Source organism: Phallusia mammillata, chromosome 8 (assembly GCF_965637545.1).
Source record: "Phallusia mammillata chromosome 8, kaPhaMamm4.hap1.1, whole genome shotgun sequence".
Classification (NCBI taxonomy): Eukaryota; Metazoa; Chordata; class Ascidiacea; order Phlebobranchia; family Ascidiidae; genus Phallusia; species Phallusia mammillata.
Window position 1 is genome coordinate 11,990,226 of NC_137259.1, and position 15,126 is coordinate 12,005,351.

General features: G+C 38.6%; 1 protein-coding gene across 1 annotated transcript; it reads left to right on the forward strand.

The window, feature by feature from the left end:
* The first annotated feature begins 4,596 nt into the window (after window positions 1-4,596).
* On the forward strand, window positions 4,597-15,080 carry LOC145203884 (uncharacterized). Its single transcript, XM_080076243.1, has 10 exons — window positions 4,597-4,763; window positions 8,685-8,770; window positions 9,262-9,356; window positions 10,020-10,185; window positions 11,210-11,295; window positions 11,550-11,750; window positions 11,985-12,121; window positions 12,274-12,649; window positions 13,211-13,405; window positions 13,727-15,080. The coding sequence occupies exons 1-10, from the start codon at window positions 4,724-4,726 to the stop codon at window positions 14,019-14,021; spliced, it is 1,677 nt and encodes a 558-aa protein (XP_079932369.1). The 5' UTR covers window positions 4,597-4,723; the 3' UTR covers window positions 14,022-15,080.
* The last annotated feature ends 46 nt before the right edge of the window (window positions 15,081-15,126 follow it).

Below are 15,126 nucleotides of genomic sequence, written 5' to 3' on the forward strand. Positions count from 1 at the left end.
AGTAAAGTTCAAGTAAGAGGTGTTGGTCGCCTTACGGCACAGTACAGACCAATACAAGACATAATAACTAATTGAGAAACGCCTGAATTTACTTCCCATTGTTAAGTACACGAAACATACGTGCGCGATTACACAACAAAACCAGTCGATCTGGTTGCTTTACGTCACTACTGCAAACTAAAACAGCGCAATATTTCCGATGATTGTTAAAATTTAACGCAGCGTGGGAAGATATGTGTAGTGTTTTTCATATTTGCGATCAAGCTTCACCTGTTTTTTGGGGACACTTGTTCTAATATAATTCTCAAAAAATCTAAACTTACATCAAAGGATTTCTTAAACTGTTTTAAGCTTTACAGCTGAAACATCCTTTTTCTGAGTAGTTTCGGAAAACCTAAATATTTCTTGTATTCCAAGCAGCTAAATACAACAAAACTTATTTTCCGACTATGTGAACTACAGCTGTTTATTTATTCTAAATACGATTTCTTGATTTCTTATTTTCTTGATTATGTTTCGAGACTTTGCGATCACGAAGCGGTATGTCAACTTTTTAACTTGATTCCAATCAACTTTTCAACGCAAGTTGTGATTGTGCTTCGACTATTGTACTGGAAATGTCTTGTTTTGCCGCGGGGCATTGAAGAAAGTAGCAGCGCATAGCAGTAGAACAAGGTTGCCACGCAGCGATGCGAAGCTGTCACCAGCGCCTATTGTGCAAAATGACCAGGGGGTGAAATGTTAATTATCGCAGCCGATAACTTTGCATTTGTGCCCTGCAGGTACAAAGACGCAAAGCAATAAACAAATTAAAGTCAGAGATGCATCAGACGCAACAACTTTACTTCTTAACGCGGCACATTCCTCGCGTCTAACACTAGTTATATAACAATTTATCAAAAAACACGTGCTTGGTTGCATAAAAAAGGACAATGAAAGTTGCTGAAACATCTGATGTAAATATTTTTCCGCATGTGGTCAGTATAGAGCACATATTTTGATGTAAATGACTGCAATCGACACATCATTAGATTCTAAATTAGCCAATTGACCTACAACCAATTGCCTTCCCTTAAACATCACCGTTGCCAATTTATGTAAATTGTCTTCGTTTATGACTGAGTCAATTGCCGCAAATCGTCCCTAGTATATAGTATATAGTTAATGCGCGGAGTGTTTTTGCTTTGGTAATTTTGTGGATGTTTTGAGAAGAGAGTGAAATTCAATACGTTGTTTTGCTTGACCAGGGATCACGTTTCGCGTTAAGGTTTAAGCGTACAGATATTTTGTGGCCCCTAATCATTAAAGTCAAAAATCGGATACAAACTTGCATGTCATTATAGTATCAACAACTTGCTACGTGTAAACAACTTGCTGCCAAAAAAACAACAACAAAATATTACTTGCCAAAGAAAACCACCCTAAAATGGCAAGGAAAACAATATTTTGTTTACTCAAATATTTACTATATTAAGGCTGAAAATGATAATAATTTGCTAGTGTTTAATTGACACAACGTCTTTGAAACGTTTGTCATGTTTCAAGTGGGGCTTAATAAACAACGTATGTACGCCCATTAAACTGGCTGGGAAAGATTCAACATTTAAAGTAATACATATAAACTGGAACATTATCTCAGGCCCTTTTGAATGATCTTTAGAAATACGTTCAAACTGGAGAAGGCGGAACGCGCGCCATCGACGGTCCGGTTGTCACGGGGAACATGATACCGCTGCTCTATGGTTTATAACGCCCCTGTTCGCGTCGTTTGACAGACGAAAACGACGGAACGAGAAGGCGGTACTGGTTCCATGTTCGACAAGTCGTACGACGACAAACAAAGGCGAACACAACAGGTGAAAGTGTCGTCGCTAGTCTCGAGGACAAAGCCGCCCGATTAGATCAGGAAATCAGCATGAAAGGCGCGTGTGAAATTAGACTTGACACAATATGTTTGACAGCCATACACGACATGTTATGGGCTATCAGGGTTCGCGACTCTTTGCGGAACGGATACAATTTGTTTTTAAACGAAACAAGTTGACTCGCTAGTCAGTGTTTGAGAAGACCTGGCATAGATGTAGGACAGGAAAGTTGAACTAACAGTTTTTTTTATCTAAACCACAGTCAACTTCTTGTAAATGTATGAACATTTTGTCCATGTGCAGTTTAACGCAAAATACGATAAATATGCATTGATGTGCAAAATACGTTGTAGTTTGTTAAATAGTTGGCTTTAATTGATTCAAATCGTCAAGTATTTTCTGTTTAAGGCATCAGTTGCTTCTCCCAAGCTACTTTATTTAAAACCACAGTAAGCGTTAATGATGTGTCTACTCATAATAACGAAAAGTAAAACACAGTGGATTTATTCATCGAAGCCGGTTTTCATAATCTTATTAACCAGGCGTGTGTAGTTGAATTGCAATATACGCCTATTGTATAACCGCATTCCGTGGATAAAATTGTTTGATATTTAAAGCTAATTCTTGATTCATCTGGTTTGTCGATTTTAAGGAAACATAGTTTATGACTTAGTATAGATGAGTTCGAAGATATATGTAGGTAGATGTGTGCTTTTACGGCGTAATAGATGCGAGTCTCTCAAGAAAAAAAGCTATAATGTTTCGATAGTACAATCTTAGGTCCTTATTTTAACAATAGTCACCCTTTATATTGAAAGGGGAATTAATTCAAGTTTATTTCGTTATATCATATTTAAACGGTAGGCACAGCCGATGCTTAGTTTATAGTTTTGTGGTAACCAATCCCGTTTTGGCCTTAAAAACAAGCGCGTATAGAATCTGGACTACCAAATGATAGTAAAAAAGGACACGAACAAGTAGAAGCAAACATTGCTTAGTAGACTAGTAACCAGTGGTAGGATTCACCCGGTTCGAACCGGTTCTATAGAACTATCTCACGAAATTTTATGAGACCAGCGAACCGGTTAGCATTGCTGGTTACTGTCAATGGACTTTTTGTAACAGAACCGGCTGAAAAATATAACTTTTGTGATAGAACTGGCCGACAAAAATTTGAATCCCACCACTGCTAGTAACTATTTTCAATTTCTTTGAAAGGTTGTGATTTATAAAGATTACGGAATGTCATATATTAAGAATGTCATATGACATTAAAAGTGTATTTATATACAAGGCGCCAACATTACATCTATAAGGCTTCGTAGCCTATAATGTGAAAAATCACATAAAAAGGTATGGAACGCATTGACAAAACATAACATATCTAAAATTAAATTGAAATAATCACGTAAACTGTTCCGAATATAAAGTTTGATTGAAAGCTCGGCAGGTGTATGATTAAAGTTTATGCCGGATTTAAAAAACATGTGGTCAGAAAATTGCAAATTAAGTTTTGACAGATTCTTTTCAATTGCTTGCAAGTCGTGATCTCGCTGGTTTCCTTTGAAGTTACAAACACGCCTTAAAAAATTGGTCTTTGGCAACTCAAGCGTACATCTAATCATCGGATTATACTCCGAGAGTACATAAATTTGACTTTTATAGATTTGTTCGTACTTTCTTTATTTTTAAGGCTGCGTGCAACGTAAACACTAGCATTAATGAAAGGTATTGCTTTCCACTTTAGGTCTTCGAGTTTTTTTTTTTTTCTGGTCACAAAACAATGTTGCCGGCCTGACAAAACAAATTTGTGTGGCATCCTTAATTATATCATACGTTTAATTTAAAACACATTAAAGACGGAGTTTTGTGAGTTTCACTTGTAGGTTGCAGCAGTACATAAAAACCCGAATGCTTGAACAGTTCTGTGCCGCGAAATATTTGTTTTTGCTGAATGCAACCATCATCGCATGTTTACAAGCTTAAATACCAAATTAATGCGGATGTACGTGGCACCTGCTACCAAAAACACTAGCATCACAAGAAGTGATAGTTGCAATACAGTTTATTGGGATATTTTGTTTTGTGCCGAGGGCAAAAATTTAGCTTTTGGTGTGCTGCAAGTGCAAAGTGGTGAGGAAACGCTGATTGACAAGTTTACAAGCGTTTGCTCGACAAAACGGTGATTTGTCAATTCGTTCCAATGCCCTTGTCACTCCTTGTAGACCACTTCCTACTTCAGCCAATCCGGGGTCAAGCCGCTGCCTTGCACTTGACAAAAAGGGGTTCCACAAAACTCGGTGTATGTGCGCTGTGCCAAGACTTTGCGATTTAAGTTGTTAACATGAAAGGCGAAGACAAATGGTTCATATCGGTAAAGTTGAGTATCATTCTCCCGCAGTTGAATATTGGTAGCAGAGCATGAACCATAACGCAGCTGTGCTCTCGTGTCTTGGACCACATAAAGTACTCGTGGCCGACCTCTTGGCTTGAAGGGTTCTCACAAGGCGACTGTAAAGTGGCATCGGTCAACAGGCCTCCAAGAACGGCACACACTCCTGGCCTGGAGACGTAATTTACCCCCGTGACTTGTTTGTACACGGGATTAACTTTTTGCCGTCACCGGGAATGTTTGGGCTAAAGACTGGCCGAGCTGCTGATTTGACTTTCCTTTGTTCAGTTACAATAGTTTGACTTGTGGACTGAAAGTTACAGCGTCTAGAAATGTATGCAAAAACTTAACTTTTTCTGTTTCAGTAGGACCAATGCATAAGAAGCGACAGTAAACATTGATTAGTAATTTAAATGCGTTACTGGGAAGATTGAAGAAGATCTTGGCTTTGGCCATCTGATGTCTGATGGTGTTGTCTTCGCCCAGGATTCGACAATTGTATGAAGGTACTTAAATATTAGTATTCAGTGTCGATTTTTGTCTCAACGTCATTATTGCGTTTCTCCTGGCGGAAAAGAGTAATTCCTTGTGCTGGGGCTCGTGCCACAAACACAGCCCTTTATTCTCACAGCAAATTTCATGTCACGCTGCGAAACTGTGATTTTGCAAGGTGTTTGTTTCTAATTTTTCTGAAATGTTTCTTGAAATAATACAATGTCAAAAAAAGACAAGTTATATTTTGTTTTCGGTAAACTTTGTTGAAATTTTCCTGCCTATTGAATACAGAGTTGTAGGCTATATCGGGCCGGGTTCGGGCTTTGGTTTTTGTAACAAACCGCGTTAATTCGGGCCTGACTTCAGGATCTGTGTCCGTATTTTTTTAATACACATTACCTAGCTAAGTAGTAAGTTGGTGGATAGAGCCTAATGCCCAACAGCCTTAACACGACTTGTTTAAGCCATTGTCTACTGTTTATCCAATGTGTATGTCTTCTTTATTATAAACCTATCAATCAAACTTTCTGGCCTAAACGGGCTTCTCCAAAACAATTCGGGTTCGGGCCGGATTCAGGCTCAAATTTTGAGCTTACAACTCTGATTGAATAATGCTAAACCTGTAACAAACAAACTCGAAAAGGAAGTGAGTGTGTGGCACTGTTTCCCAAAATTGTATCTTGTATTAAAAGCGTAAGGCTACTTTCAAGGCACTTTGGATGAATTCGAACTTTTATAGAAGTGATCAATGTTATGGAATCAGTTTCATACGCTGTAACTGTCTAACTGTCTACTTCTACACGGTCCCCGAGTACTAACCAGCGCCTTTTTGCGGCTACAAACGCCCCCGGTTGGCGCTGGTGCCACCTTATGAACCAGCGGTTTCGTTACTACTTTTTCTTGCCAAGGACAAAATTTTGGCCATGCGCACAATGTTTGAATCTGATGTTTAATTAGGAAATGTGATTTTTGTCAACTTTGAACTCTCTTCGCTATGTATTTTGATTTGACACTTGCATTTTAATAAGGAATCACGTGCGTGTTAGCAACACATTTTCAGTTTGCAGAGATAAGTGGTTACAACCTTGCCTCGAAAACGAACTTGACTGCGTTGTGCTTGACCAGTTTGCGGGTATTTGCCTGAACTTTCCTGACCGCAGCGGAAATTAAATCTTCTCAATTTTAACTCAGGCGAAAATATTTGGGTCCTTACAATTTCTTTACTGTAGGGTTTTTTACTTCCGTTTCAGTTTTGTGACTTTTTCAAGTGTATACTTTTGGATTTTTCAGTTGTGTCGAAGTCTTAATGTTTAAATGTGTAAGACGTAAACGCTAAATATTGCCACAAACTGACCGTATTGCTGCAATCTTTGAAAAATTCACTGTAATCAGACTTGGCGTAAACGTGCTAGCTATATGGGATTTGTTACTGATAGCAATACGTGGGAAGCAGGCCTCCGGAAAATTATAGCCTTTTCACTGAGGCCAACCCTCTATTTGACATGGCAAAAATGCTATCAAAACAAGCACTTCGGCCGTCGCGAAAGTTAGGGGGAATAGAAACAAGGCAAAAATTCGAGCCTCACTTATTCGATCGCCCATCGACGCACGAAGTTTCTGTAAACAGTTGCGTAACTTAGGCAGAAAGAAGGGGCGTTTAGGTTTGCTGTCGTGCGTAACGTTTGTCCGTTAGTCGGAGCTTTTTGTCGTAATTTCGAGGTAGGTTTAAGATCGAAACACATACAATAATACAGACCAGTACGGTAAAGAACACTCACTTATTTTAAGTACCCTGAAGAGTTTAAAGCCAGAAATGTATTAGAGTCAGTTTAGGTAAGATTTTTATTAAGAGTTTGAGTTATTGTGTCAATGTGACCATAGAGCATTAACTATCAGATGTGTTTAAAAAAATGGTAAATAAGTTGTACATGTTGAACAAACGTGCTCTTTTGATTAGATGAAAAATAATCTTTCACAGCAGTTTGCTTAAAAACATGTAATGTACGACCGGAAACAGCATGCAGTATTTATATGATACTTTGATCCAATTATTTGTGCAACGCATATACCCCTAATCTAAGCAAGCCCAGACAAACAAATTCTGCAAATCCAATAACTACTGAAACTTAACCAATGTGATATGTCATGTTGCGGAAAACAACAAGGGAAGTAACAGTGGTCCGTCAATTTCGCTGATGGTTACAATAACAAGAAGCACTAAAAACGATCACTATGAGAAAATGCAATGCATCGGTCGTGGCGATGTCAAAAAGGCCAGAGCTAGCTAGTAACACGGTACAAGATAAAAACAAGTTGAATTTACCCTACGTAACTTGCTGCTGTTTACTTCGCTTTGTAAACTCTGAAATAAAACAATTTATATCCGTCAACGACCGCGTGAAGCCGTGAACTACGTTGACGTTATCCAAATATTCGGCAATATTTTAATAAATAGCACAGCTTACCCAAATCGCCATTCTAAGCTGTTTCCTTAAGAAAGGTCTTGGACCAGGGTAAGCATTTGCCTTACGAGCTTTTTGGGCAAAAATTTCTCGTAAAAATTTGTCATGTTTGCGAAGAATAGTTTCTCCAATTAATAGCTTTTGGCCTCTAAAGACTTTAGGTAATTGTAGCCAGTCTAGTCTTATTTAATATTTGAGTGAAATGTCAGCACATAGAATAAATGTATTTCTGGCACCATGAGAATTGAGGAGTTATACGATAGGCCCACCAAGCAATACCCCCCAGTTCGTTTGAAGACCTCGCGACATTCTAGTATGGCAACAACGCGAAAGCGTTCGGACTTAAAGGAGCAACCGCGTCCAATCGCTTTAACAGGTGACTGACGCTTCCCCATGTTTGTTAAAGGCATTACTGGGTTTTGAAATGGTGAACGCCAGAAGCCACCCAAATTCAAATGGCCTTTTAGAATAACTATGTTGAAAAAGGGGATAGTAAGCAATAAAGTGAAAGCTTTTATCGAACTACCAACATCAGTAGTGTCGTTGGCGGCCATATTGTTAAATGTTTGTGTGTAAATTACGGGTATGTTTTTTCCACTTTCGTCGACTCTGAAGTTTTTCATTGTTTACAAGGACAAACTGTTGTGGGGCGAAAAGCGTAGTTTTGTTGTCACGTTTGCATAGCTCATATTGAACAAAGTCATGTTGCACAATTCCGGTTTTTGAAGATCATTAAAAAGCGAAAGAAACAGTATCGGATCTTGAACGACATTTTCAAGTCGGGTCACTTGGCGTTAAAGCAACAACCTGAACCGCTTCCAACTGTTCGCCGTTTTCCGTCGTCGGCATCTTGTTTATCTTTCTCCGTTCGCGACCCGGAGCTCATGCGCACTGTATTTGTTATTTGATGGATTACCGTGATTCGATTGTGCGTTGGGTCCCAGGCTTATTGTCCCAAAAAACCCTTTCACTTGATATTCTTCTAAACTTGTTTGCTTTTCGTGCCTATGATGTTAACAGCGTCATTGCGGTAAGCCCGGCGCTGTAGCTGATGGACTTGTGCTAACCGCCCACATCTAATGCCCTTTCACTGTTATACGTATGTGTGCTTTTACTGTCATGTAAAGAAAAAAATCTTGAACTTGACATTCAGATAATAACACTTTGAACTTCAAAAAAAGTAAAAGTAAGATTTTCGAAACTTTTTTGTTTCTTTTTTATTGTCCAACTTACGTATAATAATCACAAGGGGAATTGCCACATATGCTTTTTGTCCTATCTTTTCGTTCTTGATTTTTGTACCGCGAGGTTGCGTGACGTAACGCTTTGTGACGTCAATTTATAGTACTGCAACCGATCAACAAATTATTTTGCAAAAGTGATACAAATAATCTTCAGTGTAAATTATTTTTGAAGAACACCGTTGTGAGTCATTTAACTTAACAAAGCTTTGTTTTTGTTTTGTAACAGAGAAAAAGAAGATTCGTCGTCGAAGCACGATGAGGATCGAACAAGTTGCAAGGCATGAGGAAACATCTTACTTGCTGGACTCGGAGGTGATCACTTTTTGCCAAACCACAACAAAAATTTGATAGATTGACCTCACAAGAGTAAAAGAAAAAATCCATTAAAATAATAAATCCATCCTTTTTGATATTTTACTTTACATATTTTACTTGAACTAAGCAATTATTTATTTTTTTCAACCTTAAACAGGAGAAATGTACTGAATGTTAAAAGAATTTTAAGATTTAGGATGCAGCTTTCTCTTTACCTCTGTGGGTTTGGTCTTAAAACTATTTGGTATTGAATTAGATTATGTTGATCCAATATTTCCGGGGTGTTTAATTCGCTTGGTTGCACCAGTTTGACATTTCAAACCACTATTGCCCCCCGCCCAGTATTGTATGGTAGTCATGCTGCCATGTTTATCATATGAATAGCGTGGGCGTGAAAGATCATGTGTACTTTAGTCTGTTTAAATTCTGTAACATAGTTATTTAAACTTGTGAAAAACACGATTTATACGTACTGTTGTTTTTTCCAGACGAACCAGGCTATCCTTAAAAACGTGGTAGCAAAGGACGAAATTTGCCAGTTTCTCACGCCGCTGAAGTTTATTGAAATCGACACTTGGCGAAAGTAAGTGGAAAATAAATATGGATTCGATTCACCAGAAAGCAGATTACGTTGTCCAAGATGACAAATCCAACACGACCATCAAGGATTCAGGCGGCCGCACACACACAAACATGAAACTGCAACAGCCGTTCGTTGCAGTCGATTTGACGTCGTTAGAAGACATACGATATCGTTAATGTCCAATTTTGCTGTCACCCGGATGCCTAGAGGCCCATACATGCAATTACCCTTGCCTTCAAGCACAGTACCGAATCGATTTAGCGACTATCTTCTCTATGTGCTTTATACTGTTCGTTGTTATACTACGGCTCTTAAATGAGCAACGATATGCAGCAATGGTTTGTAGTCGACCATAATTTGTTCATTATAGGCAGTTTCGAAGATTTCCTGATTTAGCCAAGTTAGGCAAAAATACAATATTTTTCAACAAAAATACATTTTTTTTTCAAGTATGGTGTAACAAGAATTTTAGGTTCCTGTACTAACAACTCGAGCACCTATTTAAACAGTACAAAACAAAGTGTGTATTGACAGTGATACCGTTACTTACGGAACGTTCTTTCACAAACCGAAACTCTTAGGATCCCTACTTATTAGCATCCATTAATTTGTTAATGTTGTCATTGGGTAAACAAACTTTTTAAATGGTCAGTCTTATTGCAGAGAAGTTCCTTACGGACTGACAAAGGAGACAGGAGTGGAGAAAAGGAAGTGGAGGACACCGCTTGAGATCTTGGAGGCCGTAAGTCGTCAGGACAACCCCGGCGAACACGACGACAAGGGAAATGCTCTACGAGGTGGCTCAGCGAGCAAACTGTTGCGGAGACAGGTAAATCATGTTTGAAATATCAATTTAAATCAAACGACGTCTTTCCACTGTAAAGTAATATTTAAACCAGGCGCATTCCCATAACTTCAAGTTCAAATACACAGTTGCAACGATCGTCTACTTTACTGACCACTTCAGATCCTGCAATTTCTGATGATAAACAACATGATACCCTTCAGTGTCAAAATATGTTTATGTGAATATGTTTCAGATCTGTTTAAAGCGATTTGGTAACGTGGCCACTAATTCATACCAAACCTATTGGCCACAAATTGTCGGTCGAAATTGATCTAATTTGTGCATTTTGAAAATCGCTCACAATTTCATTTCACCCAAGATCGATCGCGGTTTATTGACATTCACATTCATTCAAAGGCTTTTGATGTGTGAAGGTAGTGATTATATTTAAACCTGTGCGAATGTTAATATTTAATCTTGCATTCAACACTGCTCCAATGTGTGGAATGTGGACGGCCAATCGATGTACACAATAGAACCTGTATTTGCACTTTCAAAAATAACTGTACCTTTGCACTCCGATGGATGAAACCAATAAATTAATATAGTCTAAAACAGTGGTTCTCAACCTTTTAAGTTTGCGGACCGGTCAACTTATAAAACAAATTTTGCGGACCGGTGGACTTTCAACATCAACCCAAAATAAGTATGAAAAATTCAACTTAATGAGAAGTTTGCTGCTGTCTGTTTGATATTATATGTGTTAAACGCGGTTCTAATGAAGTTTCTGCAAGGCGAAGTAGAGCGTTCACTTTCACACGATTTCTCTGCCTTCAACATCTTGCTTTTTGCAATTGAGATATAAAATTGCAATATATTTGGCGGACCGGCAGGAAAGTTGACGCGGACCGGGACCGGTCCGCGGACCGGCGGTTGAGAACCACTGGTCTAAAAGAATGTTAAAGGTTCGTTTAAAAGAGTTTGGGGTCTTTTATACACTAATTATTTTACTTATTTTGATGTCATGAAATGTGTTGTAAGGTTTAGTAATAAACTGTATATTTAGGGCCTTTTCTCAGCTCCCGTACGAAGTGCCGCGACACAAAGACGTTTGACAACAGCCAGTCGGTCCCAGGAGAAGGAAGGTTCGAGGTAATACTCAAAATATACAAAAGAAATCTTTGGGTTCAATCTATACAATGCCCATTGGTATAAATAGTATTGACCATTTTAAGACCAAAATATATCCACTCGTTATTGGCTATTATACGTAAATTTTGTCATCCTAAAGTATATCTATTAAAGCCCTCAGCTGAACATTTTTTGACTATTTTTCGCCATACAAAAAATAGTAAACTCAACCAGTCAAAATGGTAATGCATATGTCTTTGAATATTCTGTTACAGCAATGGAATTGAGAAAACAAGAAATAGTGGATCATTGGGCAAAGGCGATGCGCAGCTTAAGTCCTCCGACAACCAACGTCCACCTCCACCTAGCGGTCGACCATCGACGTCTCCTGCACGACAACCATTACTAAGCAAGATCAACAGTGAACGGTTGCTTTTGCTGTCAAAGCAGCAGGGTTTTACCACCAGCATTGAAAAGTAAACTAAAAAGACTGTTACTACAAAAAAACTACAAAACATAGCAAAAATATAATAAGGTTTATAAATCCAGCCAGAGCATTTTAAATCAGGCGGTTTCCGTAATTGATTACTTGGTTTGTATGATTGCACACCCAAATATACTAACACATTTGTGTTTTCTCGCAAATTTGTTTCGATTTGGGTTGTTTATCCTGATTTTACAAGCTAAGTTGTAATGTTTTGGGTTTCCAGAGGAAACACAATTACGGACGTTGTGCCTGGCCGTCTTCTTTACACCAACCGCATTCCTGTAACTTCAAGTACACCGTTGCGACGATCCCTTAATACTCCTACTTCACTGACCAGTTCAAATCCCGCTAATGCTAATGGTAAAAAACAACTCGATTGATGTTGATCATGTTTAAATAGTTACATTGTGATATAGCAAGCCAGTGGTGAAATATTAAGATAAGCGAAAAAAATGCTTGTTAGACGGTTTCGAATTGACTTGACACAAAAGCGGTTGTTTTGCGTATTACAGTTACAAGAAGCAGTGAAGAAAGTGGCCCTCGAACCACGCTACCTGATGGCAACTTTGAACGTGCAAGTTCCAACACAAGAGGGCAGTACGGAGAAACTGTAGTTGCCCTGAGAAACTCGACGGGAAAATACGAAAATGTGCTGCTACGACCCCCCACCCGTCCCCGTCCACCAGATAAGACAGGAAAACTTCAAGGGACTTACTCTGACCCTAACATTGCTTATGGACCCCAGTTGACAAAAAAATCTGCACAACGCACAAAAAAAGACGGGATTAACTACAAAGTGCGGAATTACTACGCAGCAGCCCAGTCGTCAAATGACGTCACAGACTCGGATAAGACGAAGCAAATCTGGACAATTAAACGAGAAACCGGGTAAGAATACACCCTGTAACGTACTTGTGTTATAATACGAGCAAAAGGCCAGTATACACACACTATTCACTTTATTCGCCTAAATATCAGTTGAAGAGATAGCTCTCAAAGTGTGTCAGTACAAAAAAAAAATCATTCAAAAGTTTACAACGACACCAAACCATTTCGTTTCGTAGTAACTCTAGTCAAGAAAACCCAGTGAAGAAAGAGTTTTTTACACCGGGGGTTTTATTTTGGTTACACAAGACAGGCAAATTCCCCTGTTGCGATTTTCAGAAAATGCTTTCAATCATGAAAAAATGTAAACAAAAGCTTTAAACGAAATGTGCCAATTACTAATCACGTGTGTGCTATGCATGTGCGCACAACATCATGCATGTTTCATTATCTATCACATCATGGACAAAAACGTCAGATACAAATGCTACGAGTTAATAAATTCGATGAAAAAGACCAATCTTGGCGAAACCCGTAAATATATAATATATCTCATAATACGAGGTCGTTATCATAAATTCCCTGCGTAAATCCCTCGGCACTAATGACTTTTATGCATTACAGAACTCCTCTCAAGCCTTCAAACGTCACTACGCGCATCGTATACCACGTACCCGAGAGATCTCCGGGTCATCCAACTCGTACAGTCACATCACGTGTCCATTGCTCTCCCTGGGTGACGCAAGCACTTCCCGATCCGTCGCTGACGGTCAATGACAAACTGACGAAGGTCGCTGAGAGGGATGGCTACTATGTGAGGTCAGTCACGTTTGGGTTATTTGATGGAAAAGATGATTGTGCAAAATCAGTGTTTCGTTAAATAAAGCCGGGTACTTTTTGCTATGTAACATTTTAACAGTAATCTTATGAAAAAAGTCAAACAGTATCAAGTTGAATGTGCCTAAGCTTTTGTTGCGCCTTTGAGCACATTTTTATGCTTACACAAAAAGATCACTCCAAGTGTTTAAAATGTTGAGAGAAAAACTACCGACTCAATGTCATTGAGAAATGAATTTCCGTTTTAAGTCAAGTCTTTGTACCACAATTCGTCATAACTTCTATAACTTTTTTTCAAAACAGCCGAAACAGCAAATCTGTGACATTCAGTCTTGGAGACAAAGGTGCCGAAAGTTCAATTCTTTTGCACAACCCCAACCCATCCACCCTGCACAACTCAACGAAGAAGCATTACATAACTGACAAATTGTCCATGGTGGTTGTCGATGTCGACAAACCTGACAACCCTAAGTTACCGCGCGATGGCTCACTTACAGCCAGAATAACGTCACCGGCCCACACACCAAAGGGTTTGTCGCCCAGGACAGGATTTTCAGACGTTTTGCGCCAAAGTCATTCGATACCTGTTCGACCCTAAGGAGTCCGCTTAGTCTATATGTTATGTTACAGTTCCATAATATGCAACACATGTTTGCGAATGAGAGCGGTTAAAAAAATTGCTGCATTTTGTCAATTGTTTGCACTTTTGTTTTTGTATGTAAAGCTTCCACCAACGAACCATGCTTTTAGACGCTTGAGTAGTTGTTGTACTATGTTGCTAAACAAATATATCACCTATAGGTGCTCGTAAATACTCGTAAATGGCGACCGTAGTTAGTCAATTTTTTTTTTGTAAAACCAAAACGTTTGTCGAAAAAAAAACAAGCTCTTTTAAGGATTAAGGAAAAAAACTGTCTTTTATGTGCTAATACTTTAACAGAAATTTAAAGAATAGTTGTCAGACAATTTTATTTCCATTGTATTATTTATAACTCTTTGTTTAACGTTTCTATATTTTTGTTTTGTTGTGTCTACTTTAATTGGTTTTGTTTCAGTCACACGACATATATCTTCTATTTACACTGTGGTTGGCGTTGGTGCTGGCGCATGGCCATTTAAGTCATTTTGTAAAACACTAATTACACTAAAGTTTAACGCACAGTAGCTAGAATTTGGCCACATTTACTTAAAATTTAGTCGAGACAAAATGTGACTGTATCTTATTGCAGTCGTTTTTCTGTAACCGTGGCATGACATGAAGAGCTTTAATGGAAAATACGCGCGAGTTTTTAATCTTCAAACCAGCTCAGACAAACATTCATGTCACGATGTGCTTGGTCTGTGCATAAACATAGGATTGTTTCGATCATTCGAGACATGACTGTTCGGTGTCGTGACTATCATGTGTCAAGGCTTGCAAGTTTAAAGAATCGTTTCCGCGAACAATACTTGTAAAATTTCAGTTCGTGACATTAACCAAATTAGAGAATTCCAAATAGCTGCACATGTGTTTTAATGCTTGTTGAGTAAAAATGTTGTGCTTCGCATTTGGCTGATGTTATAGAGTTGTTCCGAAATCTTTTGTCGTATATTTGCACTATTTTTGTCGTCGTTGTTTTTTCGACAACTTCCCTTAAAATACATATAATATATAGCACTCGAAGTCTCCAACTGTTTGTCTGACACACACACTTGCACTTAAA

Bases quoted from the DNA above. Each gene is read 5' to 3' on its own strand.
- LOC145203884 (XM_080076243.1), top strand. From the start codon at position 4,724: ATGGTGTTGTCTTCGCCCAGGATTCGACAATTGTATGAAG. The intron at 11,296-11,549 runs GTAATACTCAAA...ATTCTGTTACAG, and splicing joins CAGGAGAAGGAAGGTTCGAG to CAATGGAATTGAGAAAACAA. The intron at 13,406-13,726 runs GTCAGTCACGTT...TTTTCAAAACAG, and splicing joins AGGGATGGCTACTATGTGAG to CCGAAACAGCAAATCTGTGA.